Genomic DNA, 27,825 nt, shown 5'->3' with positions numbered 1-27,825 from the left:
CTTACGGTGCTTGAACCCACAACCTCTAGGTTATGAAGCAGAAGTTTTACCACTGGGCTATTACTTTGGGATCTAATATAAATCATTGCATGCATTTGAGGTTGAAAACCCATAAGGGGAAGCATTTAAGGGAAATGGTCCATGCACCACATCATTGTTAGGATCATTGCATGATTGTTTGAGTAGAGCTCTATCTCATCACCATGGTTGTAGGTAGGAATCACCATGACTAAGTATTTGGGATATCATATTTTCAAGCAAATGCTTCAGGCATGCTATATGGCATGTTGAGGATAGAAACTACATTTCAAAGACTTCAACTAACCACCATCATTGTAGTATGACATTACCACATTTGGACCACTATGATTGTTGATTTTGGTGCCTAAAGTCTTAATAATTCATGCCTTTTTGGTTGCAAATTGATATTGAAGCATCTAGAGGTTAAGTACTAGTCCTTGCACATCAATAACAATAGATATTGTCCAATTCATCTATGCCATGACAGAATCATTGTTTTGAGGCAATGTCAATCACACGGATTGCAACAAGAGAGGAGTGAATCCACATTGCAATAAGGGGAAACAAGAGATTCTGACTACATCTTCCATAATTCATGTCTTTTTAGTATTTCTCATCTCTTCCAAATATGTATCCAAACTTTATTTCTTAGAGATTAATTCAAGAAGAGAAACAAATTGAATTGATTGTCTATGTGATTGCCCGAGTTGATGATGAGACTGTGATTGGTGACATAACACCATGATTGGTCTTTCCATAGCACCTACATCACTCACCTCCATTTTGTTGTATGACACAAGCCAGCACCACCATGAGTGAGTTTGAGTTCTACCACTATGATTGATTATAGGCACATCTAAAAATCAATATGAGTTTTGCATGTTGTGCTTTTTGATCCAAGAGGTTGAAATCCTTGTAGCTAAGATCAAAGAATACCATCATTGTGCGCATATATTGTGCCTAGATTGATTCTATCACCATGGTTGCTAGATGTTGTGAACCCATGACCACAATGGATTGGGGCTTTCCCATAATCTAGAATCTCATTCACACTACGTACTAATCTCATAAGCATCTAGAGAGCCTACAAGGTGTAAATACCATAAGTGTTGATCAATAAAGGCATAGTAGTGATAGATGTGAAAGGTGATCCAACTCACCTTGATTGATTCATAAATCCCCTATTCTACTTGACAACACCACTTCCACTGAGTTGAACCTTTTGATAAATGCTTTCATGGCAAACAACCTTTGTGTATTAGAGGAAATTTTATCAAACATATTGGACAACTTAAAGAGTGTAGGATAGTGTGTGGAATCCTACTTTGCAAATATGCTCGTAACTTTCACTTGCAGTCTCTAATTTGAGTTCTGGACCTATTACTTGCACTTAGCATAGCCTTGCATCATCATATCACCTAGGTGGAAACTACACAAGCTAGAGGAGATAGTTTCTCCATCATTATACTTGGCTCTTGTGACTATTGGACTTTCAAATGGATCTAACCTTGTGCCGTCCTATGTCAAGGAGTTGTATTCTCTAAACTTAAAGACTTAAATGCAATTCACATCAAAATTTTAACTAATAACTTGTCAAAAAGATTGAAACAATGTAGATCATTAGCCAAAGGAATGCAACCTTCAGACAAATCATGAGGACAAAAGATAATCTCAATTGAAACAATTCATGGTAGTATTAACAATCTTGATAAACTATTCATGGTCAATCATGACTTTGCAAAAATAAGATGAATAAAAGGACAACCAACCTTGCTTCATATAGTATAGAAGATGTTATCATACAAGAATTGTTTTGTATAATGTTGTATGCACTTATAGTCTTAGGCAACCAAAGTATAAGCAAAATCAAGCTTTAGATGTGTATAGGCTTAATATTTTCCACAACAATTTTTGGAATTTCAGTCATGTGAACACCTACATGCACATTGACCATTCCTACAATCAAGTTTGACATTGTATTTGAAGTGGAGTGTTTTTTCCCACATCGTACAAGTCATCTAAAAATGTTTGAAGGAAGAATTTGGTAGATAATTCATGGCACAAGAGTAGAAATATTATTTCAATGGATGTATTTTTGGCTAATTACTAAGTTACCTATATAGTGCCTCATAAGAGAATAAGACATCCACTAAGGGAAAGGGGCCAATGGAGTATCATCTAACAATTCTTCATTGCAACTTTTTTGCTCAAGTGAATTGCATAATATTTTTTAATAGTCAAAGTATATGTGTCATATTTATGGAACTTAGAAAACAAACTTTGGGCCCTTTTGATATTTCTATTAAGTAGACCTAGTTATAAATGAAGGGTGCAAAAAACAGTGATAATGAGTGGCTAATAGAGTGACACACGAGGATGCATTGTTTTAAGGTTAACGTTACAAGATATGAAAGATTCAAAAATTACATGGTTCAATTGTTTGACTCAAAGTAAGATTGACTTTTAAGTGGCTAGTAGGGGGTTGCATAATTTTTGAAGAACTGTTATTAAATTGGGGTGGGGTGCGTTTTGCTTTCGAGAGGTGTCATTTTATTCGCGCTCCCCGTGGGAACTGAACCCATATATCCCCATATATGAAGGACTACTTGTATAAAGTCCAATTCTGTATACTTGCTTCTCTCTTTTAACACAACTTTACGTTCCTTCTAAAGGGGGAAAAATGCCCTAAACCCTTAATGGCCACTTTGAAGGCTGCTATATATTTTTATTCCTTGAGACTTCCTTCTTTAGGATACTTGGGAAATGAGCTCCTTGTAGCATCACAGAAGCTGCAGTAATGATCGAGCCATGGAGGTGTTGTTCTTTACAACGGCCTGATGAGGGTATCATGACGTGACACTGCCAGGTAGATACTCCAGCAGTCATTAAGATCCATCTCAAACCTGGATCATCTACAATCATGTTGCACATTCCGCAGTGGTTCTGATGCGTGCGTGTGCAGCTTCATAGAGCTGTTTGGACATAATTGGGCCTGTTTGATGGACCATGTCTGCAAATATACTCGATTGGCCGTTCTCTGATGATAACAAGAGAGGCCTCAGTACAGAATTTTCAATCTTCTTAACTTTGTTGACATGTTAAGATAACTATATTGATTCCAATATATTCTATGGCTGCACAACCATACACAAATTTATGATATTCTCAAGCGGATAATTAAGTAAACTGTTTCCGGATCCTGACAAAGAGTGGTATACAAATCTCTAGCTTGTCAAAACTGCATGCAGAGTACCTACTTTGGCGGTCTAGAAGAATAGAAGGGGAGTCGAATTCTCCAACGTGGCCGCCTGCAACAAGGATCAAGACGCGGTCACAATCGATCACGGTATCAATCCTGTGAGCAATTGTAAGCACAGTGCAGTCGTGAAAGGCCGTGCGAATTGTAGCCTGGATAAGCCTATCCGTTTCTCCGTCCACAGCTGCTGTAGCCTCATCCATCACTATGATTCGTGACCTTCATAGGTTCATGGACAGTTGTAAACTCACTCAATATGTGGAAAACGAGAAAAGACACATACAACAAACAAGAAAACAAACCTTCTCAAGAGAGATCTTGCAAGACAGATGAGCTGTCTTTCTCCTACACTGAAGTTTTGCCCATTGTGCGTTATCAGACTGTCAAGGCCATTGCCTAAGCTTCCAATCTTATCCATGAGGTGTACACTTGACAAAGCCTGATGAATGTCAGTGTCAGTGTACACTTCAAATGGATCTAGATTGAATCTGAGTGACCCTTCAAACAAGATTGGGTCCTGCACAGTACCAAATAAGTCACCATTCTGGGAAAATACAGTTGTACAATAAAACATGTTTAAATGGTTCACCTGGGGTATGATTGAGAGACGCTGACGCAAGTCATCCAGTCCAACAAGCTTAATGTTAATGTGATCAATAAAGATATCTCCACTGCATTTTGAATTCTCAACCATCCGGAAAAGAGCTGCAGTAAGACTTGATTTGCCAACACCTGTCCGGCCCAGTATGCCTATTTTCTCTCTTGCGTTGACCTAGAAAAAATTGCGAAGTTAAAATGAGCTTGCATATTACTTTGAAAAGAAACATTGCGAAAATAGTTACTTCACCTTGAAAGACACTCTATTCAAAATGGGTGGTAGATCTTCTCTGTAAGTCATGGTGCATTCCTTAAACTCAATTTCACCAGTTGAGGGCCAGAATTTGTCAATAATTCCAGGGCCAGTGGTAGGATCTGCTTCTGACTGAAGGTTACAATAAGTGTGAATTCTTTCTACACTTGTAAGATGGTTCTCTGTTTCTGCTGCTTGTCGGACTGCAAATTGAAGAGACCCTGCTATCTGCAAGCTCTGAATGAGAACAACACCTGCAACTCAAGACAAAAAAGAGATTCAAAGTTCATTAAGAGTACTAACAAAGATTGATGTTAGACCACAGCCACAAAGTTGTAATTGAGTGCACATTTCTATATACTATCAACATCAACAGCTCCAATGATTCCTGGTCATCACAAAACCATGACTTTACCATTCATGGATGCAGGGCAGCACAGAGGAATGTTGTGTAGCTTTGAGAGCGCATGCAGTTTATATGCTAACCAACTTTATTTCTTGGGGATGTCAGCCACAATTTCCAAGCCCCTAAGGTGGAGTAGTGCTGTGTATAATCAACCACAATTAGAATATCTGATTGGGATCTAGAAGTTAGATGTTTGTACCTGATCACCAGATGCAAGCATACAAATAGTAAATGCATATCTATAAATGTGTTGATCATGTGAATCTCTTATTCACTCGAAGAAACAAACAAAAAGTATCTGTGCTACTCCAAAATTTCAAAAGAAAAAGAAACTGCAAAGATAATCATGTTCGATTATGCCAAGGCTTCTTAGACTGTAGGATGCATGCGTAGTAGATCGAAGTGAAGCCCACTTTGGGGTTGTACAGCATCAGCTAGAATCATAGGATAAAATATGTCACGTAGCCCACTGTAATAGGACAAGGCTTACATGCTTCCATTGTGATAAACATGAGGATAAATAAAACTGAAAGGCTATGTTCAGAGGTAGAGATGAAACTTTCCACGTCTGAAGTACAAGCTCTTAATGTGATGAACCTTCACATTCTTCCTATCAAATCAATATTGTGTAATTCTGTTTTCCATGTTAACAAGTGTTAATTAAAGAAACATTTGCAGGGTTTTCTTTACATTCATTTCTTGTTTATTTCTATCATCATTATAAAGTGGTGAATTTGTACCTGCAAGCCCTGGAGAAATTGAATTCTTTAGGATGACCACGAGTATTGAAACCAATGTCATACATATAATTGTTGCAAAATCCAACCGTATGGCCAACCAGCGTGCCATGTGTGTGAATAGAATATATGAACGATGATTTGCATCTATCAATGATACAAATACATCATGCATTTTAGCTTGGACGCCATATGCACGAACCGACACAACTCCCTGTTAAGAAAGTAAAAGGCATGGCTGAAAATCAGATCACATCCAATAAATGCTGAATCATGCAAATTAAAAAAGATACAGCAGCTGCCTTTTGTGACATTAGTGTTAGATCACGACTAGGTCTATCCTTAGGGTTTAAAGAGACAGGGATGTGAGGATTTTACTGCATCTTGATGATATGATGATAAAAGTTTTGTCAATGTCAGAATCAGCACCTCTTCTAGCTACTTCGCTCCCTAGTATGGCATCCAATCTGTTGGATGAACTGACACTTTGTAATCTCTTGGATTGGCTGCCATTAGCTGTCCAAATCAATTACAAAACTTTCTTCTTCCAGCTTTCAATGTGATTCAAATCTTCTACATTGCACAAAAATATTCTAAGCCTCCCCAAAATCATAACACTGATCCTTCTGTCCCACAAAAGAAGTTCCCTTTCTATTAAGCCCAATGGGTCTTTTCTTTTCTTCATTGGTCTTCTATAGACTAGACTATGGGGGAACAAGACTCGTGAGGAGAAACTGACTCAAGTGGGGAATTGTATGTCACCTAAGGATGGCCTCATGGGTTGCTGAAGCATGGTGATTATATCCTCCTCACTAAGAAGCAACCTGGGCGCCTTTGGATGTGTGTAATGATGGTCTAGATACATCCATGGTAGCAACCTCAATGTTGCCTCTTGAGGTGTGGATGTGGGTGATGGTGAGGGAGAACTTTGTGGCTCTATCCAAATTAGCCCCTTATATAAATGGGACAAAGATGGACTTCATTGTTGCGACCGATATAGCACTCTTTGACACCTTCGCTTCCTCCTTTTCCCTAGGCTGAAGGTGGGAGTATTTCTTTGAACACTTCTCCTTGGGATGAGTGGTCTTCCTGTAGTGAGGACACTTCGAAAAATCTTTGGACTTTTCTTCCTTGTCTTTGTTAGCCCATTCTTGTTTTTCCTTTTTCCTTCTAAAGATTGGCAACGAGGCTATATTTGCTAGCCTATCATCAACATTTCTAGGATGGATCTGACTTGAATGAGAACCTTAAAAAAAAAAAAACAAATAAAATGTGGCTGATTATATTACTTAAAGAAACTGATTACAACGGAGTGCTCATGCTCGACAAACTAGCTGGAGCTGAAACACAATTACATCATGATTACAAGCCTCTTAGGGCGGTCTGAGGGGAATGGGGGCAAGAAGCCATGAAGGGGGGGGGGGGGGGGGGGGGTATATATCGCCATCTAGGGCTGCCTGCCTGCATCACGAAAAACAGGTCCTGGCCACCCCAGGTATGCATGAAGTGACCACGGAGCTCCTGCCCTGCACCTGATCCCAATGGCCACGGAGGGAGTGGATGATGGAGGTCCAAAGCTCAGCTAGGGTCGCCTGTGCTGAAAGTCTCTCTTCGCCGAAAGTCTCTTGACACCTCGCCTTCCAGATATGCCATCCAGTAAGACTCCCTATGATCTCCCATACCTCAGAGCGGTCTGTTGTGGGCTCCAGTACTTGGCGGATGGGTAGAGCCTCCAAACCAACCATTGCGCACGACCCTGCCTCAATGATGAATATCGTGTCCTACATCCTGGCCTCATACAGAAGGTGATGGCCCTGGCTAACTGCTTGCCAGCAGAAAGCTCCCCATGAGATACATCCAAGGCTGGGTGTTGTATGGCGGAGGATGCGGCATGCTCCTCTCCACATGAGCTGCGCCTCCTCACATGACCAAAGGCAGTGCTTTGGGGTTTCCAAAGGCTGCTGTGTGCAATGCTTACAACCTCCCTCCTTCTGCATCTGGGCAAGCCAACTTCCCACCGCCAAGCCTCCATGTGCCACCATCCATAAGAAATATGATACCCTCCTTGGCCTCCAGCTATCCCATAGGCGGCACCAGAAGGTCCGTCGGAACGGCTCTGTGATGTTGTGCTCTGCCCAGTGCCTACTATGTGACGCACCCAATCCATATCCTCCTGCATCAGTACGTGTCTGCCAATCCTGGCAGTGTACTATAGGAACCTTGGTGGCTTCATGGTGACTGCAGTGGTCGGCCATAGCCACTCTCCTGGATCCCACTCTAGCTCATCAAGTGGTCTACCCTCCCAGATCCAAAGGCGCTACTCCTTGAGCTCCTTCCAGAAAACATAGGGGTCCAATCACCATGTCTTCCCCTGAAGGTCCACCACCCGAATCCTCCTCCATGAAAGGGCAGCTATTCCCTTATCCTGCTGCCCTCTGTCAAGGGCCAAACACCCCCCCTCCTGAACGGTGAAGAAAGTCCCTAGCAGGGCACCGCCCACTGTACCTACTACCTGTAGGGGGATGCTTGATGGTGAAAACCTGGTGGCCCATACCTCCCCAGGCTCTATTGGCACTCGTATCGGGGGAGCAAGCCACTCCTGAGGTATTGCTGCATCTATCTCCCTTCTCCTCAACTCCACTCCTCTTTGGTAGCTTGATACTTGCTACTGCACCTCCTCGTCCACCGTCCTGTACACCTCCCGCCATGTCCTGATGGTACGAGCCGGGACGGCCTCCCAACCAGCCCATTGGATGTGGGGGCACTTGCCAATCTGTGCCCCTTTCCAATCTTTGACTGGGGGGCCAGATCACCGACTGACGATCTATCTCCTCCTGGAAACCTGGGGAGCACTGGATTAGGGCCTTACGGAGGCCCTGCCACATGCGGAGCAGGCTGTGTAGGAAAGGTGATCTGGGCGGGGTGATCTGGATTGACGTTAAGATCCATCTCAGGGATGGCCTCTACTCACCGCCAACCCTCGGTCTACAGTCCTGAAGACTCTTGTGGAATAGCACCTTCCATGTCTACTCTCCTGGTGTAAGGCCACGGACAACTAGCTTGCCCAAGAGGGCCATACTCTAGTACTCTGGGTCTATGATCCTCAAGCCTCCCTTTGATCGATGCAGTATGATGGTCGCCCACGCCACCTTGGCCCTGGAATCCCTAGAGCTGTTTGACCCGGACCAAAGGAAATTCCAACACTAGGTGGCGAAGCTGAACTACATAGGCTCTGTGATGTCATGCTCCACCCAGTGCCTGCTACGTAACGATGCCCAATCCATATCCTCTTGCATCAGTATGTGTGTGCCAATCCTAGCCGTGTACTCTAGGAACCTCGGTGGCTTCTTGGCAACTGCAGTGGCTGGCCAAAGCCACTCTCTCGGATCCCACTCTAGCTCATCAAGTGGCCTACCCTCCCAAATCCACAGGTGCCACTCCCTAAGCTCCACCCAGAAGACAAAAGGGTCCAGCCGCCATGTCTTCCCCTGAAGACCAATCACCCGGATCCTCCTCCATGAAAGCACAACTATCCCCTTATCCTGCTGCCCTCTTTTGAAGAGCCAGACGCCCCCCCTCTTGTACGATGAAGAAGGTTCCAAGTGGAGCACCGCCCACTCTACTTGCCACCTATATGGGGATGCCTGTTGGTGAAAACCTAGCGGCCCATACCTCCCCGGGCTCTATTGGCTCTTGTATTGGGGGAACAAGCCACTCTTGAGGTATTGCTGCGTCTATCTCTCTTCTCCTCAACTCCACTCCTCTCTGACAGTCTGAAAGTCGCTGCAGCACCTTCCCGTCCGCCATCCTATACACCTCTCGCCATGTCTTGACGGTACGAGCCGGGCTGGCCTCCCAACCAGCCCACTGGATGTGGGGGCACTCGCCAATTTGTGCCCCTTCCCGATCTCTAAATTGGGGGTTCCAAATTACCGGTTGACGATCTATCTCCTCCTGGCAACCTGGGGGGTTTTGGATTAGGGCCTTGTGGAGTTCTTGCCACACGCAGAGCAAGCTGCGTAGGAAAGGTGATCTGGGCTGACGTGAAGATCCATCTCAGGGATGGTCTCCATTCACCACCAAGCCTCAGTCTACACTCTTGAAGACCCTCTTGCAATAAGACCTTTAAAGTCTGCCGGCCTAGTGTGAGGCCGTGAACAACTAGCTTGCCCAAGAGGGCCATACTCTGATACTCTGGGTCTATGATCCCAAGCCCTCCCTCAGATCGATGCCGTATGATGGTCGTCCACGCCACCTTGGCCTTGGAATCCCTGGAGCTTTCGGACCCAGACCAAAGGAAGTTCTGCACTAGGCGACGAAGCTGCACTACGTAGGATGAGGAGAAGCACCAACACGAGGCGATGTACCACGCCATCGCTAGGACCTGGTTAACCACCAGGGCTCGGCCGGCTAGTGAGAGGCAAGCTGTGCTCCAGTAAGTTAGCTTCTTTGAATGGAATCAAGGACATGAAGAAAATGTTGGGCAGAAGTGATGTCAAGTCCCACCTGCCACCTTGGTCTTGGAATCCCTGGAGCTTTCGGACCCAGACCAAAGGAAGTTCCGCACTAGGCGACGAAGCTGCACTACGTAGGATGAGGAGAAGCACCAACACGAGGCGATGTACCACGCCATCGCTAGGACCTGGTTAACCACCAGGGCTCGGCCGGCTAGTGAGAGGCAAGCTGTGCTCCAGTAAGTTAGCTTCTTTGAATGGAATCAAGGACATGAAGAAAATGTTGGGCAGAAGTGATGTCAAGTCCCACCTGGAACCCTAGATACTGGACGGTCTACCCTCTGCTCACCCATCTAAATCTTAGGTGGACGCCCCACTCCGTGCTAGAGTCCGGAACCGTGAGGAAACCAACCGACTTTCGCAGTTGATTTTCGCTCCTTCTACAGAGCAGAACACCTCAAGATCCAGCCTCACTCTCTTTAGCATCAACTCATCATCCTCTATGTAGAGTGCTATATCATCTGCATACTCTGAGTCTAACAACTCAGTCTCCGCTCTTACTGGAAGTCGGAGGCCATGTAATCCGCTCACACATGACCTGAGGAAGTGAGACATCGCCTTTGCAAAGAGTAGGAACAGGTATGGGGCCAAGGGGCAGCCCTGTTGGACCGATCTTTCCAGCCGAAACTCCTCCCCTCGCCTATCACCCATGAGAACTGTGCTGGTGGGGCTGATCTGTAAAGTGCGGAGACCCCACAAATCCAAACCTGGGGGAAAACCAACCTCACCATGGTGCCCTCTAGGAAATCCCAATCCACCCTGTCATAAGCTTTCTCGAAATCCGAAAGTAGTACGGCCAGTGTCTGCCCACTGTGCTGAGCCCACTATGTCGCCTCAAAGAAGGTAAATACATTGTCTAGGATGCTCCTATCCTGGACAAAGTTTGTCTGTGTGTCACGGATGATGTTTGGAAGCACGGGGTGTATTCGCCTACCAATCATCTTTGCCAGTGCCTTATAGGCAACTGACAATAAGGTGATTGTGGTCTCCACTGAACTGGTTTCCCCCTTTGGGGAGAACGGGACTTTTTGGATTTGGGTTGGCAAGGCATGATTGCAGCTAAGGATAATATTATGAGGCACTTGGCCTATCCCTTGGGGGGTGGATATCTTGTCTAAGAAATTGCTTGACTAGATATCCACACACATTTGCTGACAAGTTTGTCTACTGGAAATCACAAGCATGGCCTTTTCATGTACATCTTAAAGTTGCTTAGACAATCATGTAGCCCATGATTTGATATTACCTACCATTACTTCCATGGTCGAGCACCAATTTGCAGGAAATCACTCAATATATTTGTTTTATGCTTTGAAAAAAGGACTATGTACAATCTGGCATTTCTTGGATTTCTTGAGATCATATTTGTTCACCTAAAAGAATGGGAGATGGAGCAATTTTTGATGTGGAGATTCACATTATAGCTCTTTTCTGGTCATTGTTTGAAGCTACTTGTGTTGGCCAACAGCCTTGGGTTTCTATAGCCATATTCTTTCTCAAAGATAGGAATATTTTGTATGGAAATACTCAAGTTCAAGAGTCACGGTGCCATGTTATTAATGCTAATCATTTTGTTGCTCTCAAATCTTCTATATTATTGACTCACCTGGTCAGTTCTTGGAAGTGGTACTTGTGGAGTCTTCTTTGTACCCAAGTGCAGATGGCTTGCAAGACAATTCTCTATGAGAAACTGTTGGCTGTTTCTAAGCTTGCTTCATGCGAAGGAAAATATCAAGATAGGCCCATGTTGAACAGAATGGGAAAACTTGGACTGATTTTTACTCCTGATATGCTTTCGCCTCTGCAGCAAACCTTGATGTCATTCCAGTCACACCATCCAAAGGTAAGATTGCACCTCGTGGTTCAAATATACCACACGATAATAATAGCAATCAGCTCCCATATCTGATTGTCCCTAGGTCCACTGTGCCTACGAGTAGTTTGGAGTGGGGATCCTGCTGACATGCTGTCTGACGATGAAAAAAGAGAGGCTCCCCTAAACATCCTCATAAACACATGCTTCTGTGTGTGGCCCAAACTACACTCCCCCAAGTCACGACCATGGTCTCTATTGTGTAGTGGCATACCATCTTGAGGGCTCTCCTCCATACCTCTGAAGCTCTAGCACAATCCCATAGACAGTGTATCTGTGTCTCATATAGCTCATCACATCTTATGCATGCCACTAGGTCCCTACTGTATTGGAGCCAAGTGTCAATAGCTAAGCTCCTATGAGATAGTAACCATAGGAAGAGAGATGTCTTCCTAGACCTAAAGCTCTCATCTAGCCTCCTCCAAAAGTCTGGTCTGATAGGGTGTTGGCTGTGCCCTAATCCTGCTCAGTCAAATCCGCCTCCCCAACCTAGTAGTGTAGCCGAAGAGGGCCACATCACATCGCCTATCAAGAAAAAGGATTCCTCCACACCCACTCTCCTTGATCCCACTGTAATCCTTGTAGATTCCTTCTCTAATAAGCCCAATACTCCGTCTGCCTACTACTAGACAGGTGACTGGGTTTGGGTCAGTGCACCACTTCCTCTTGTAGTGTGCCATGAATCTGATCCTCTATCTAGAGCGTCCAGTGAACTCTGTGTGGTCCAAGTCCTCTTGCTGGAGACATCCATCCTACTGAACCAAAAAAGTGAATGTACTGTCTCTACTAGTCACAATGACCACTAGAAGGATATTGCAGCTGGGATCAACCCAGGTCTGAGAAATGTTTGCATCTGTCTGCCACTAAGGAGGAACTTCCTTTGTAACAGCTTCTATCATAGTGCTGACTGGCCTGAGACCCTAAAGTCTCTACCTCTGAATCTCCTACGGTAGTCTCCTTTAATGCAAACCAGTTTCCTACCAGGCCTGCAACCCGTATAGAGAACCTCCCCTGAGATAGGTAAGTCTCCTATCCAATAGTGTGGCCCAAATCAGATCTCAAATAGTGATCGAAGAGAAGAGGAGCCAGCCTCTTCTCTTTGGCTGTAGTTGGTGGTAGCTGATGAAGGCCAAATGAAACAAATCTCCATGCTCTGATAATGGCTGATGCGAATCTGACCTCAAAGTCCCATATGGTCCTCCATGTATGGGTGTCATTTTTTTTTTCAAGTAAAATGTGGCTGATTATATTACTCAAAAAAACTGATTACAATGGAGTGCTCATGCTCAACAGACTAGTTGGAGCTGATGCAAAGTCACAAATACATCATGTATATGAGCCTCCCAAGGTGGTCTAGGGGGGATGGGGGACAAGAAGCCATTGGGGGGGGGGGGGGGGGGCGAGGGGGGGTGTGTATCGCCAAACGGGGCTGCCTGCCTGCATCACGAAAAACAGATCCTGGCCATCCCAAGTGCGCATGAAGTGACATGGGAGCTCCTGGCAAGCCCTGGACTCGCCTTGCACCTGATCCCATCGGCTACGGAGGGAGTGGATGATAGAGGTCCAGAGCTCTACTAAGGTTGCCTGTGCTGAAAGTCTCTCTCCGCCGAAAGCCTCCTGACACTGCGCCTTCTAGATATGCCATCGTGTAACACTCCCTATGATCTCCCATACCTTAGAGCGGTCTGCAGTGGGCTCCAGTACCTGGTGGATGGGTAGAGCCTCCAAATCAACCACTACGCATGGCTCAGCCTTGATAATGAATATCGTGTCCTGCATCCCAGCCTCATATAGAAGGTGACGGCCTTGGTTGACTGCCTGCCAACAGAAAGCTCCCCATGAGATACATCCAAGGCTAGGTGCTATGCGGTGAAGGATGTGACATGCTCCTCTCCACACGAGTTGTGCCTCCTCACATGACCACAGGCATTGCTTTGGGGTTTCCAGAGGCTGCTGTGTGCAGTGCTTACAACCTCCCTCCTGCATCTGGGCAAGCCAACTTCCCACCGCCAAGCCTCCATGTGCCACCCATAGGCGGCACCAGAAGGCCCGTCGGAAAGGCTCCATGACGCTATGCTCCGCCCAGTCCCTGCTACGTGATGGCTCCCAATCCATATCCTCGTGCATCAGTACATGTCTGCCAATCCTGGCAGTGTACTCTAGGAATCTGGGTGGCTTCTTGATGACTGTAGAAGCTAGCCATAGCCACTCTCCTTGATCCCACTCCAGCTCATCAAGTGGTCTGCCCTCCTAGATCCAAAGGCACGACTCCGTGAGCTCTTTCTAGAAAACATAGGGGTCCATTCACCATGTCTTCCCCTGAGGCCCACCACCCAAATCCTCCTCCACGAAAGGGCGGAAATTCCCTCATCCTACTACCCTTTCTCATAAGCTAGACATCCCCCCTCCTGAATGGCCAAGAAAGTCGCCTGCGGGGCGCCGCCCACTCTATCTGCCACCTATAGGAGGATGCGTGCTGGTGGAAACCTAGCTGCCTATACCTCCCCGGGCCCTATCGGCTCTTGTATCGGGGGAGCAAGCTACTCCGAAGGTATTACTGCGTCTATCTCCCTTCTCCTCACCTCCGCTCCTCTCTGGCAGCTTGATACTCGCTGCAGCACCTCCTCGTCGGCCATCCTGTACACCTCCTCGTCGGCCTCCCAGCCAGCCCATTGGATGTGGGGACGCTCACCTATTTGTGCCCCTTCCCGATCTTTGACCTGGGGGTTCCAGATCACCGGCTGATGGTCTATCTCCTCCTGGTAGCCTGGGGGGCTTTAGATTAGGGCCTTACGGAGGCCTTGCCACTTGCGGAGTAAGCTGTGTAGGAAAGATGATTTGGGGGGGTGATCTAGGCTGACGTGAAGATCCATCTTAAGGATGGCCTCCACTCACTGCCAAGCCTCAGTCTATAGCCCTGAAGGCCCTCATGCAATAAGACCTTCCAAGTCTGCCCGCCTGGTGTGAGACCGCGGACAACTAGCTTGCCCAAGAGGGCCATACTCTGATACTCTCGGTCTATGATCCCAAGCCCTCCCTCTGACCAATGTCGTATGATAGTCGCCCACACCACCTTGGCTGTGGAATCTATGGAACCATCCGACCCTGACCAAAGGAAATTCCACACTAGGCGGCAAAGCTACACTACACAAGATGAGGAGAAGCACCAACATGAGGCGATGTACTAGACCGTTACTAGGAGGACCTGATTAACCACTAGGTCTTAGCTGGCTAGTGAGAGGCGAGCCGTGCTCCAATAGGTCAGTTTCCTCCGAATAGAATCAAGGACAGGAAAAAATTGCTGGGCAGAAGTGATGTCGAGTCCCACCTGGAACCCTAGGTACTGGACGGTTCTGTCCTCTGCTCACCCATCTAAAGCCCAGGTGGACGCCCCACTCTGTGCTAGAGTCTGGATTTGTGAGAAAACGAACCGACTTTCGCCACTTGAGTTTTTCTCCCGCTGCAGAACAGAACACTTCAAGAGCTAGTCTCACTCTCTCTAGCATCAACTCATTGTCCTCTATGTAGAGGGTTGTATCATCTGCATACTCTGAGTCTAACAACTCTGTCTTCTCTCTCATTGGAAGTTAGAGGCTGCGTAATCCACCCACACGTGACTTGAGAAAGTGAGACATTGCCTCTGCAAAGAGGAGAAGCAGGTATGGGGCTAGGGGGCAGCCTTGTCGAATCGATCTCTCTAGCTGAGACTCCTCCCCTCGCCTTCCGCCTATGAGAACCTTATTGGTGGCCAATCTGTAAAGGGCGCAGACTCCGCGAATCCAAACCTGGGGGAATCCCAACCTCACCATGGTGCCTTCTAGGATATCCCAGTCTATCCTATCATAAGCTTTCTCGAAATCCAAGAGTAGTATGGCCAGTCTCTGCCCACTGTGCTGAGCCCACTCTGTTACCTCAAAGAAGGTGAATACATTGTTAGGGATGCTCCTATCCTGGACAAAGCCTGTGTGTGTGTCATGGATGATGTTTGGAAGCACGGGGCGTAGTCGCCTACCAATCATCTTTGCCAATGCCTTAGGCATGCAAGTATGCTTTGCTGCCAGTCTGGAGGATGGTGAACTCTAGTTCCCCATGGTGGCCCTTGGCCTGACCGTGGGAGTGATAGATGCTCCAAGTGGTACTATCAATGCATCTATCAGCCATGCTGAGAGTCGCGATTCTGTACACTGGTAGAAACAGGCCGTGTGTGCCCAGGGCCACTCGATCACATCCCTCAGAGCTCTCCACTGTGGAGGGGCTCGAAAGATAATGCTTAAGTGTGGGACCTCGGTACCAGCCCACCAGTTAATGCCCATCATGCAACCAGGCCATTGTTGTGCAAACAATGCTAATCCTTCATCTCCCATCCATTGGGAGATGTGATCTGCCACTTGACTCTTCAACTCCTCCTCAATCAGTGTAGTCGTCCACTCCCCTGAGTAAGAGGATTGAAGAAAAAAGGCGTAGTTTGGTCCATCCGGTGGTGCTAGTAGATGGATCTTGCTCCTCCTTGACTTATGAACCACGAAGATCCCCACCTCTAGAGATAGTGGGAACTCTCCGCGCTCCACAACTCTAGGAAGGACCATGGGCCACTGCAAAAGAACTCCTGTGGAAACAACTGTGCCTATCTCGGGGAGGTGTGATGGGTGGAAGGGACAGATGAGCTGGTGGTTGTGTGGGAGGGGGAAGACTGCTGGTGCACAGAGGAGGTGGGTGCGTGTGGCTTATCACCTCTTGTGGGAGGGGGGGGGGGGGTGGGTCTGGGGGGGATCACCTGAACAGGGTGTGGATCAAGGGGGGTGCTCGGTAGGGGAGGTGGTGGGGGGGAAGAGGATCAAGGGATGGACGGAGATGCATGGTGGGTGTTGGGGGGGGATTGGTGGCCCTGGAAAGGGGGGGCTGTGGGCCAAGGTTAGTGGGGGGGAGGCATGGGATGTGGGGGGGGGGGGGTGGGAAGATTGTGGGAACTCAAGAGAGGCACTCTGTGGCACGGGTGGAGAATGTGGGGGGTTGCGGTTCTGTTGGGTGGGACGGACAAGGGGGGTTGTGGAGTGCTTTGTCGAGGGGGTGTCGCTTGCCCACCTGCACCCTGGTAACGAGGCTCGGTCTAAGGAGCTGGCTGCACCCCCCCTTGCCGTGTCCCTCTTTGTCGTCTCTAGACCCATGTGAAGCTGTCAGCGTCCACCTGCGGGCCTGTTGGCGGAGCCACCTTGGCTTCAAAACGCGTACAAACTGCTGCCTGATGCCCAAAGTCGTGGTAGCGTAGGTGCTGCCCTAGTTGCCTAGTCACAATGACCTACTGCCTAAAGGAGTGCCCGCCTGCTTCAACCTTTAGGAACTGTGGGATATTCTTGACCTCTTTCATTGCCACCCGTACCTTTCGGACTCTTGCTGCTGTCATTGCATCCGCGAAGGACACGGAAAGGACAATGCCGAAGAGCCGTCCAAAGTCTTCCACCAACTAGCGATACTCAATTGCCAGGCCGGGGATAAGAAGGGTGACCGGGTGCTGAAGAAACTTGTTGTGGAGTGCAAATGCCTCCACAGTAAAGCCATTGTACCAAGGGACCATGTATATGACTCCCTTCGTGGACGCATATGGTGAATTGGCAAGTAACTCGCGAGCTGCGTCTGCCGAACTGAGCCGGACCATGAAGATCCCTTGGCCCAATAGGATTGCCTCCACGATTTGCGTTGTGCCGATGCGTACCGTGGAGTGAAGCCAGTCCCAAAGCTAGGCCCTGGCTGGGGAATGTCCTACTACCTAACCATAAATCGTTGTTTCCATTAGCTCCAGCTCCTTAGTGTGAGAGCAGAGGATCGAGGTACAGCCAGATTCAGTAGACAGTGTGAGAGTGAGAGAGACAGAGTTGAAGCACGACACCCAAGAGAATTAGACTAAATGAGTGTAATCTGAAAGTACAAAGTACAACCCTTAAACCTTAGGGTTGTAGGGGGTGTTCACACCCGACACACACTAAGTGCCCAAATGTGTGTAACATAAGCACATAAGTACATACGATAATAAGACCATAAGTCTGGGGGAAAAAACCTCTCCTACCGAGAGTAAAAAATGCCCCAGTGTCCTATTGATCACCGACACTCCCATACGAGCGTAGGCGTAAGTAAGGCGTGAGTCAAATACCCAACAAACCCCCCTGGAGTGAAGAGTGATCAAGAGTACAAGGATCATCCGCCACCAAAGGATATAAAATTTAAAGCATCGCGAAATGCTTCAAATTTGTCACGAGGAAGAGCTTTGGTGAAGATGTCTGCCACATTACTGGTGGTAGGACAATAGACAAGGCTGATATCACCTGCATGTAGCCTCTCTCTGACAACGTGATAGTGAATCTCAATGTGTTTCGTGCGAGCATGAAACACTGGGTTCCGTGCCACTGCAATGGCACTCTGACTGTCAGTGAACAAAGGAGTAGGCTCAGTAACAGATACATCCAAATCAGCTAGCAAGCGTCTAAGCCATACGCATTCAACTGTGGTGGTGAAAGCTGCCTTGTATTCAGCTTCACATGATGATGTGGCAACAGTGGATTGTTTCTTGCTAAGCCAAGGAATGCAAGAAGTGCCAAGAAAGAAACAATTGCCACTAGTAGAGTGACGTGTATCATAAACACCAGCCCAATCAGAATCACTGTAAGCATGTAAATGCAGTGGTCCCCCCTTGGCATAAAGCAACCCAAGAGAACGAGTATCCTGCAAGTAGCGGAAAACACGCTTGACAGCTTGCCAATGTGACATACATGGCTGATGCATATACCTGCTCAAAGCTGAAACTGCAAACTGTATGTCCGGCCTAGTATTGCATAGATAGATAAGACATCCAACCGCAGGAGCATATGTATGTATGTCAAACAAATCACTGTCATCATGTAATGACAGTTTCAGTCCAGGTTCCATGGGAGTACTAACTGGCTTGCAATCCTGTAAGCCAAATTTCTCAAGAAGCTGCCCAATATACCTTGACTGTGATAACCCAATACCTCGAGCGTTATGTATAAAGTGGATGCCCAAGTAGTAATGCAAAACTCCCAAGTCAGACATGTCAAAAATTTGCTGCAAATTTTGTTTGAATGCTGAAATCTGATCAGCATGTGTTCCAGTGAGCAAAAGGTCATCAACATAAAGACATAAAATCAGCATAGATCCCCCTTCTTTACATACGTAAAGGGTAGACTCAGATGAGCTGTTTAGAAACCCCTGACAAGCAAGAAAGCATCTATCTTTTCATACCAAGCTCTAGGAGCTTGTTTTAAACCATATAGTGCCTTTTTGAGCTTGCATACCAAATGTTCTGAGCCTTCAACTGCAAAACCAATGGGCTGCTGTACATAAACTTCCTCCTGAAGTTCCCCATGTAAAAATGCAGTCTTGATATCTAGCTGATGGACTGTCCAACCATAATGTGCAGCCAAAGCAATCATAGACCTGATGGTCGTCATACGGGAAGTAGGAGCAAATGTCTCCTCATAATCAATGTCCTTTTTCTGTGCGTAGCCTTTAGCTACCAGCCGTGCCTTGTATTTATCAATGGATCCATCTGCTTTTCTTTTCAATTTGTAGACCCATTTTGTTCCAATGGCTTTCTTCCCAAATGGCAAGGACACCAAATCCCAAGTGTGATTCTTAGTAATAGAATCTAATTCAGCTTGCATGGCTGCCATCCAATGCACACTGTGTTGTGCATCTTCATAACATTCAGGCTCTTCATTATCAAAAGTACTTGCTGCCATAATAAACTCCATGGTATGTGCTGAATCATGCAAACGAGTTTGTCTTCTAGCACGACCAGCCATGGGTGCATCCAAAGGACTATCTTGCATAGTCTACGAATACCATCTAGGTAGCTGTCTAGCATCCTGGCTGTGTGCAAGCTCTTGCTGAATTTCTGTTTCAGCATTATGCTGAGTATTCCGATCAGCCAATGACTGAATTTCTGCACTTTCCATAGGAGCAGCTGGCTGAACATTAGGTTCATTTTGTGAACCTCCAGCTGAATCACCAAAAGTAATGGGCAGCAGCCCTTCAAAAACATCACGGGCAGCCTAATATGTGTCCAAACCAGCCAAGGATAATTCTGATTTTTCATCAAAAACAACATCCCTGCTGACAAAAACCTTCTTCGTAACGGGATCATAGAGTCTGTAGCCTTTGCTCTCATTGCTATATCCCATAAAAATGCACTTAACAGCCTTGTTGTCCAATTTTCTTCTAAGTACTTGTGGAATATGGGCATAGGCAAGACACCCACAGGTACGAAAGTGACCAACAGAAGGTTTACGGCTGTTCCAAGCCTCAAATGGTGTGATGGTCTTCAAGGCTTTGGTAGGGCATCTGTTCAAAATATGGCAAGCACACATGACTACTTCCATCCAGAAACTATGAGGCAAGCTCTTTGCCTTCAGCATACATCTGGCCATCTCCATGAGTGACCGATTTTTCCTCTCTGCTACCCCATTCTACTGTGGAGTATAAGCTGTAGTATACTGATGTACTATGCCCTTCTGCTGCAAAAAAGAATTCAGCATAGAGGACATGTATTCCCCCCCTTGGTCCGAACGAAGAGTCTTAATGTGGCATCCAGATTGGTTTTCAACAAGTGCACTGAAAGCCAAAAATGCATCATACACTTCTGACTTCTTTTTCAAACAATAGACCCAGCAAAAACGTGTGAAGTCATCAATGACTGTCACAAAATAATAACAACCACCCAATGACATGGTCTGCATAGGCCCACAAACATCTGAATGCACCAACTGCAATCTGGTTGTTGCCCTGAAAGCAACATCACGAGGAAATGAGAACCGATGCATTTTTCCCAAAATGCATCCCTCGCATAAGTGCTCGGGAGGTCTCTCCAAGAGAGGTAAGCCATCCAACATCTGAGTACGCTGTAAAAGCATCAAGTTGCCAAAGTTTACATGCCCTAAACGAGCATGCCATAACTCTGCCTGTATCATAGCAGGAGTAAGAGTGGATGTCAAGTATGTTGATTGATCGACTGAAAGAGCATCCAACTCATATAAACCATGACACAAAGATCCTGTCAAGACCAAAGTCATGCATTCTTTTTCTCGAACCATGCAACGGTCATCATCAAAGGTGACCTGCATACGACAACGTGCCAAAGAAGAAATAGAAATCAAATTCTTCTTTATTCCAGGCACAAACAAAGCATCCTGCAGGCGGAGAATAGAGCCATCAATGGCTGTGAGCTGAATCTCCCCAATACCACGAACAGGGTATGATGCATTATTGGCACACTGTACCGATTTCCCAACGGGAGGTGCACTAATTGAAGCAAACAAATCTCTGCGAGATGTGATATGTCTAGAAGCACCACTGTCAAAGAACCAAGTGTCAGCATCCTCTGTAGAGCTAAGTGCTCTATTGGCCCAAGAGATGTCATAACTACAAGTGTAAAAACAATAGTCCTTGTCCACAACAAAGGACGCGGACTCACTAGCAGTGGAAGGAGTAGTAGAAACAGACATTCCTGACTTCTTCTTCTTCTCTTTGGCAATGCGCTTTCTGCACTCAGTGATATAGTGGCCGGGCTTCTTACAATAATGACATTTTCCTTTCTTTGCTTGCGTCCCCCCTTGTGACTGATTCTGTGATGTGCCCGAAGTGCCAGAACTCTGTGGAGCATTTTTCACTTTGCTGTTCTTGCCTTTCTGTCTTGCCACAAAAGCCTGCTCAGAGAGTATAGCATCCACACCACTATTTTTTCGTGTTTGCTCCTCCTCTAGAAGCAAGCTAACCAGCTGAATAAAAGTGAGTGGGTGCTCAGCAATCCTCATGGTGAGGTTCAATGCAGTATGAAAAGACAAGTACGAAGGAGGTAGGGAATTCAAGGTGGTGGATATCAACTGTGCATCCGAAAAATACTCATCTACATTCATGAGCTGCTCCCTCAAGTCCTGAATCTTGTTTAAGTGATCTTGCATAGAATCACCTTCATGCATCTTCAGAGTTTCCAACTCTTTCTTCAAGTAAGAGATCCGTGTCTCATTTTTTCCTGCAAACATATGCTCCAAAGTCAACCATGCATCTCGTGAAGAAGATGCCGAACGGATATGAGGTATGATGGACCGCTGAACTGCCAGAGCATTCAGCGACAAGGCCTGTGCATCACGGGTATCCCAAGCTTTTTGAGCTGCAGTTCTTGGAGGAAGTGGCTGAGGTGGAGCGGGCTGAGGTCCCCGTTGTCCACGTGTGCCATGGGGAGGAGGAGTGGCGGGAGCTACAACTCCCGGTCGAGTTTCCTCTCCACTGACATAATCCCATAAATTCTTGGCCACTAATACATTTTTCATCATGAATGACCAAAGGGAATAGTTGTTTCCATCCAGTCTGTCCTCCCTGGATACATACGTAAAAACATCACCTCCCTGATTTGCCATGATGACAAATTTCCAAAGACAAAATGAGCAATGTCAAAGCAGTACGAACTGGAAATCTGCAAATTTCTAGAAATTACAGCAAATACGTTTCTGCAATTAATGTGCAAGGGCGTACTTTGTCAAAAAATTGTCTTTTACTCCACGCTTCCCAAGGTGCAAACAGTGCAATGCAACACTGTTATGAATAAATTCCCAAAAGTTTTGCCAAAATTTCTGTCAAAAACAGTCTTTCTGTGACTGTATCAGCAGTGCAAATGCAACTGTCTTCCAAATACACAAAAGCCCCAAAATTTCTGACGATCCAGTCCAGAAATTTGCATGAAATTTATCCCTGCACTTGTTCTGTGTTGTCGCGTGTGAACCTCCGCTTCCAGAACTGTGTTCTAGGATGAAATTTAAAAAAAATGTTTAAAATTGCACCTTATGCACAGCAGGCTGGCGAGCAGACGCAGGTTGCTGACGTGGAGGTAGACAGGCGGCGCAGGAAACGGTCGCGAGTTGCTGACGTGGAGGCGTCAAATGGTGGGTAGGACGGGCGAGTAGGCGTTGACTCGTGGAGGTAGACAGGCGGTGCAGGAAACGGGGCCCTGGCGGACGACGTGGAGCCCTGGCGTCTGATGGACAGGATGACAGGCGGCGCAGGAAACGGGGCCCTGGCGGACGGAGACGATCAACTGAACTTGTGCTGGCGACTGGAGGCTGTTGACGTTGTTGACGCTGGTAGAGGAGTCGTCTGGGCAAGTCTGACGTGGACGTCAGGCGACGGGCTGCAGACATTGCTGAAGACGCTGACACTGACGTTGCTGACGCTGGTAGTTGGAGCTGCGCGCAGGGCAGAACTGAGCAGGTCTGGAGCTGGAGTTGGCGACTCGGGAGCAAGACTGGCGGGGACTCCTGGCTGCTGACGGAGGACCGCTCTGATACCAAATGTGAGAGCAGAGGATCAAGGTACAGCTAGATTCAGTAGACAGTGTGAGAGTAAGAGAGACAGAGTTGAAGCACGACACCCAAGAGAATTAGACTAAATGAGTGTAATCTGAAAGTACAAAGTACAACCCTTAAACCTTAGGGTTGTAGGGGGGTGTTCACACCCGACACACACTAAGTGCCCAAATGTGTGTAACATAAGCACATAAGTACATACGATAATAAGACCATAAGTCTGGGGGAAAAAATCTCTCCTACCGAGAGTAAAAAATGCCCCAGTGTCCTACTGATCACCGACACTCCCATATGAGTGTAGGCGTAAGTAAGGTGCGAGTAAAATACCCAACACTTAGCTCGAATGGCTAAGAGCTGCTCCTCAAAGAGGACTACACACAAGGTGTTTGACTGGGGGGCACTCTCGCTGAGTGCACCGGCGTCTGACCATAGGTTTCCATTGCGCGTCCCTTCTGAGAGAACTACCAATCACATCGCGGTGCTACCTGGGGGGGGGAGTTGCTGCAAATAGAGGGAGCAATTGGAGGGTAAGGGGGATCAATGGTGGGGGGGGGGGGGGGGGAGTTGCTGCAGATAGAGGGAGCAATTGGAGGGTGGGGGGGATCAATGGTGGGGCGGGGGGGGGGGGGGGACACTACTGTTTTTGATACACCCCGGATGGGTTCCAAGGTTGCGGATGGGGGAAGTGTGCCAGGGGGGGGATCTGGAGCAGAGGGTAGTCTTGGGGGGGGGGGGGGGAGGAATCTGGAGCAGAGGGTAGCCAAGGGGGGGGGGCGGAGGCAGCGAACTGTTGGGGCGGGAGCGGGGAGCTTCGCCTGGGCGGATAGGCGGGGGAAAAATGTCTAGGCGAGGGGTAAAAAGGTTAGGTGGGGCAGATAGATGGGGGGGAGGAAACGGCCCGCGATCTGGGGGGAGCTGCGATCAAAACTAGGGGGCGGGCACGATCAGATGGACCAGGGCGGTAGAACCTTACGATGTGACAGTGCTGAGCGCTTGCGTATTGTTATTGTAGATGAGTATGTATGGGTGTGATAGACGGGAGACTCTTGATTAGAAGCTCCTTCCAAGGCTCCTTGCCTTGAAGAAGACCCCTAACAATGAGGTTAGCTAATTAGGCTTTGCTCTGGCAGTCTATGCTTGAGGTTTGTTACTGTGGCAAGTTAGCTCCAGGGTTTCTGTTGGTGTGATCCTCAAAGCTCTGTGGATGGATATACACCAGTTGTGCCCGCTTGGTGATCCACTTATCTCTCTAAGGGTATGTATGCATGGTTGCTTTTTCCAGATAATGCATATACGTTTTCTCAAGAATGTGCAATTCAGTATGCATTTGCTGTTACAGCTGAATACCAGCACTTCAATATTTGTTAGAGCTGAATTTGCAGCACTTGTAATCTTCATTGGAGCATTCTTTGACGTTGTGGGCTGGGAATACTTTTGATGACTTGGTCATATTTGAGTGGTTGACATGTAGATCTCAGCCGCTTTAGGATGAGCAATTCGCAAAATGCATGCACGAATATCATCTGCTTATAGGATACTCAGGGAGCTACATTTACTGAACCTAAAAGTATAATGTAGATGTGGTTGGATTACTACAAAACTTTGTGGGGTGCACAAGAAACTCTTATTGATGCTGTACATGCTGCTTGCCATAATATTGTGGACATGGTGTGGGAATAGGTTGATTTTATGGATGTTGATATCACTTGTCTATATTACTTGGAAGAAATTTATAAAGAAACATGAGTGATTGATAGTCTAGTTGGAGTCGTTTGCAGATCAGAAAGGACTCATATATAAGCCTCTCAAGCGGGTGTGGGGAGGATGGGGTATAGAAGCCGTGGGGAGGGAAAGTAGCACCACTGAGGGCAGCCCTCTTGTAACATGAAAAAAGGCCATGGCCAGCCCAAGTGTGAATGACCTGCTACCAAAGTTCTCATCAGTGCCAAGAGTCACCTTGTATCTGCTCCCAGTGGGCATAAAATGAGTGGATGATGGATAACTAGAGCTTTGCAAGAATAACATAGATCAAAAGCCTTTCACCGCTGAAAATTGTTTGGCAGTGTGCCTCCTAGATGTGCCACCCTGTGAGGCTCCCAATTATCTCCCGAATGTTTGATCATGACGGTGCAGCCTCTAGTACCTGGCAGCTGGGCAAAACCTACAGGCCTACCATGGCGCATGAGCCCACCTCAACTATGAAGATTGTATCGCTTCTCTCATACAGTAAGTGGCAGCTATGGCTAACTCATTACCAACAGAAAGCCCCCATGAAATGCACTGCAAGCTAGGCGCAACTAGATAGACTAGTCAATGACCTCCTCTCCATACTAGCCATGTTGCCTTGCATGACCATAGGCAATTCTTTGGATTCTCGAAGTGTTGTGGTGAGTGGTGCTTTCAGACTTCGTCTGGCTGCATTTGGACCAGCCAACTCCTGATTGCTAGGCCCCCATGTGCTATAAGCCATAAAAAGTAGGATACTCTCCTTGGCGACCAACAACCCCATAGGCATTGCCAGAAGGTCCAGCGAAAAGCATTTCCAGTGCTATACTCTTCCCAATGTCTGTTCAATGTTGTGTGAGGGGGGGGCACAGTCCATGTCAGGCTGCATGTGTAGCAAAGAAACTCGGTGACTTCTCTCTGACTGCTGAGGCCAGCCAGAGCCACTCTCCTAGGTCCCAATCCAATGCATCCAAGGCTGACACTCTCAAATCCAGAGGTGCCACTCTTGGATGTCTGACCAGACTATGTAGATTCAACCACCATGTCTTCCCTTGGAGGCCTATGATTCTGTTTCTCTTCAAAGGAATGTTGGGGAAGTCTAGACCCTGCTGTCCTTTGTCTAGAGCTAGCTGGCCACCCTCCTGTATGGAAAAGAAGGTGCCTGCGGGGCACTGTTGACTCTGCATGCCACCTGCAATCCTATGCCCACTAGCGAAAAGTGTGCTGCCCACCCCTCGCCTAGCTGCATTCCCCCCCCCCCCCCCCCCCGCCCCCCCCCCCCCGTCTTTTTCTTGCGGGGACGGGGCAGCTAATCCTACGGGATCACTGCATCAATCTCCTATCTCCTGGTCTTTGCCCCTCTCTAGCATCCTACTGCCTGCTGTAGAACCTCCAGCTCTGTGCCCATGTAAATGTCTCTCCATCTTAAATCTATGGAGAATGATTAGGTCTTATCTAACATTAATATTTGTAAAAAATAAATTGATGACATAAAAACTTTATAATGAAGCCTACAACATAACGCAGAAAGAGGCTTGTTGTATAGTGCAAAGTTCTCCATAGCACGAGTATGGCAACATTGTGAAGATAAATCCAGTGAAACATGTAAACTTTATTTTCAAGTGTCAGATGAGAATAGCATGTGTTGCTAATGTGCCAAAAAAATTTTCCAGGCATGTAAAATACAAATACAATACACATGGATGCACTCTATCAAAATCTGAACTAGTTTATGAATTTGAAATAGTTTACTTATACCTGAAGGGTTTGAGAAAAATGAGCATACATAGGTGATCTTGTTATTGCTTCAAGCCTTTTCAATTCACGTGATACTGCCAGATAATGACGTTGAATATAGAAGAAGATGAGAATAAAAGGAGGGATTGCTAATAGAAACCACGGAAGTAGAACCGCAATTATGATCAAGTTCCCCAAGCTTGAAACTATGCACTCCAAGAATTGCTGCAGAACAATTGAAGTCACAAAAAGTAACAATGCCTATGCTACTTGGCTGCATGAAAATGCTTTCAAAATGGGATATGTGATTTGATCTATTGAGCATTTCAACTGCTTATTCAGAATAAGAAGAGCACGGTGACTTGCCTGTGCTGTGCTAGGCAGCAATTCATCTACTAGAGCCTGATCCTTACTAAACCGATTTAAAATCCTACCTGCAACATTCTGCAAAGATAGCAATGCAAGCGTAAAAAAGTAAACCATCATTACAAAGTTTTTATATGGGAAAGCATAGAATACGATGATGAGAAAGTAGCATACCTGGTCAAAGAAAAGCTGTGGTGCCCGCAGTACATGTTCTGCCATCTTATTATGCATTTTCTCAGCTCCAAACATAGTAGCACGTGTGAATAAAAGTGCCCTGAGGAGAGAGAATATACTTGCTCCAACAGCAAAGCTTACATATCCTGCTAAATATACTCCTGGCTGCAGACTGTGTTTCCCATCTGTCCAAATCTTAAGCCAATAGTCTACCATGACACGCACTGCCTGCCCAAATACAAAGACTAGCATGACAAAGGAGAAGAGAGGAAGCCTGCACAAAAGAAAACAAGTTAACACTTCAGCTTGCCCAAACCATATGGCCTATTTTTGTTTTTCTAAATACATGAGAGAGAGAGAGAGAGAGAGAGAGAGAGAGAGAGAGAGAGAGAGGGAGAAGCGATGGCGAAGAGATGGATGGCGACCTGCCGTGACCCTTCTGCTGCAGTGACCTGACATCGTGTGCTGGCTCTATCGGGCCTGCGCCTGTGCTATTCTGCCCCGCTTCTGCAGCAGGCTGAGGCAGCCACACAGCGAGTGAGAGAGAGTGAATGAGCGAGAGAGAGAGAGGCGACTTGATACTAGCCTCGCGCCCCTGCCTTCTTGCGCAGCATCACACCCACAGGCCTGCGCAATTCTGCGCGGCCCGTGTGTGCGCAGGACTCAGGCAAAGAACGAGACAGAGAGACAGAGCGAGAGAGAGAGAGGGGATCATGGACACTGTCACCTGCGCTGGCCCCTGGCGCCTGCCATCGTGACCTGCACACTGCCTACCTGGCCCGCCAACGTGACCTACCTTC

General features: G+C 46.9%; 1 protein-coding gene across 7 annotated transcripts in view; it reads right to left on the bottom strand.

Moving 5' to 3' along the window:
• Positions 1-2,876: 2,876 nt before the first annotated feature.
• Positions 2,877-27,825, bottom strand: part of LOC148017460 (uncharacterized) — a 259,801-nt gene continuing 234,852 nt past the window's right edge. For 6 of the 7 annotated variants that reach the window (XM_087663480.1, XM_087663481.1, XM_087663482.1 and 3 more), the window contains 9 exons: positions 27,026-27,299; positions 26,852-26,929; positions 26,507-26,710; positions 5,274-5,484; positions 4,125-4,381; positions 3,867-4,049; positions 3,580-3,794; positions 3,279-3,496; positions 2,877-3,058 (listed from right to left, as the gene is read on the bottom strand). In XM_087663480.1, the coding sequence (XP_087519606.1) occupies positions 2,940-3,058; positions 3,279-3,496; positions 3,580-3,794; positions 3,867-4,049; positions 4,125-4,381; positions 5,274-5,484; positions 26,507-26,710; positions 26,852-26,929; positions 27,026-27,299 (1,759 nt within the window). In that variant the 3' untranslated portion in view covers positions 2,877-2,939. The remainder of the gene's footprint in view (positions 3,059-3,278; positions 3,497-3,579; positions 3,795-3,866; positions 4,050-4,124; positions 4,382-5,273; positions 5,485-26,506; positions 26,711-26,851; positions 26,930-27,025; positions 27,300-27,825) is intronic. The other variant, XM_087663484.1, reaches the window with a different exon arrangement.

Source organism: Lygodium microphyllum, chromosome 22 (assembly GCF_053477565.2).
Source record: "Lygodium microphyllum isolate KBCC chromosome 22, Lygodium_microphyllum_v1.1.10, whole genome shotgun sequence".
Taxonomy (NCBI): Eukaryota; Viridiplantae; Streptophyta; class Polypodiopsida; order Schizaeales; family Lygodiaceae; genus Lygodium; species Lygodium microphyllum.
Note: the sequence above shows the minus strand (reverse complement) of the source record. Positions and strands in the feature narration are given on the sequence as shown.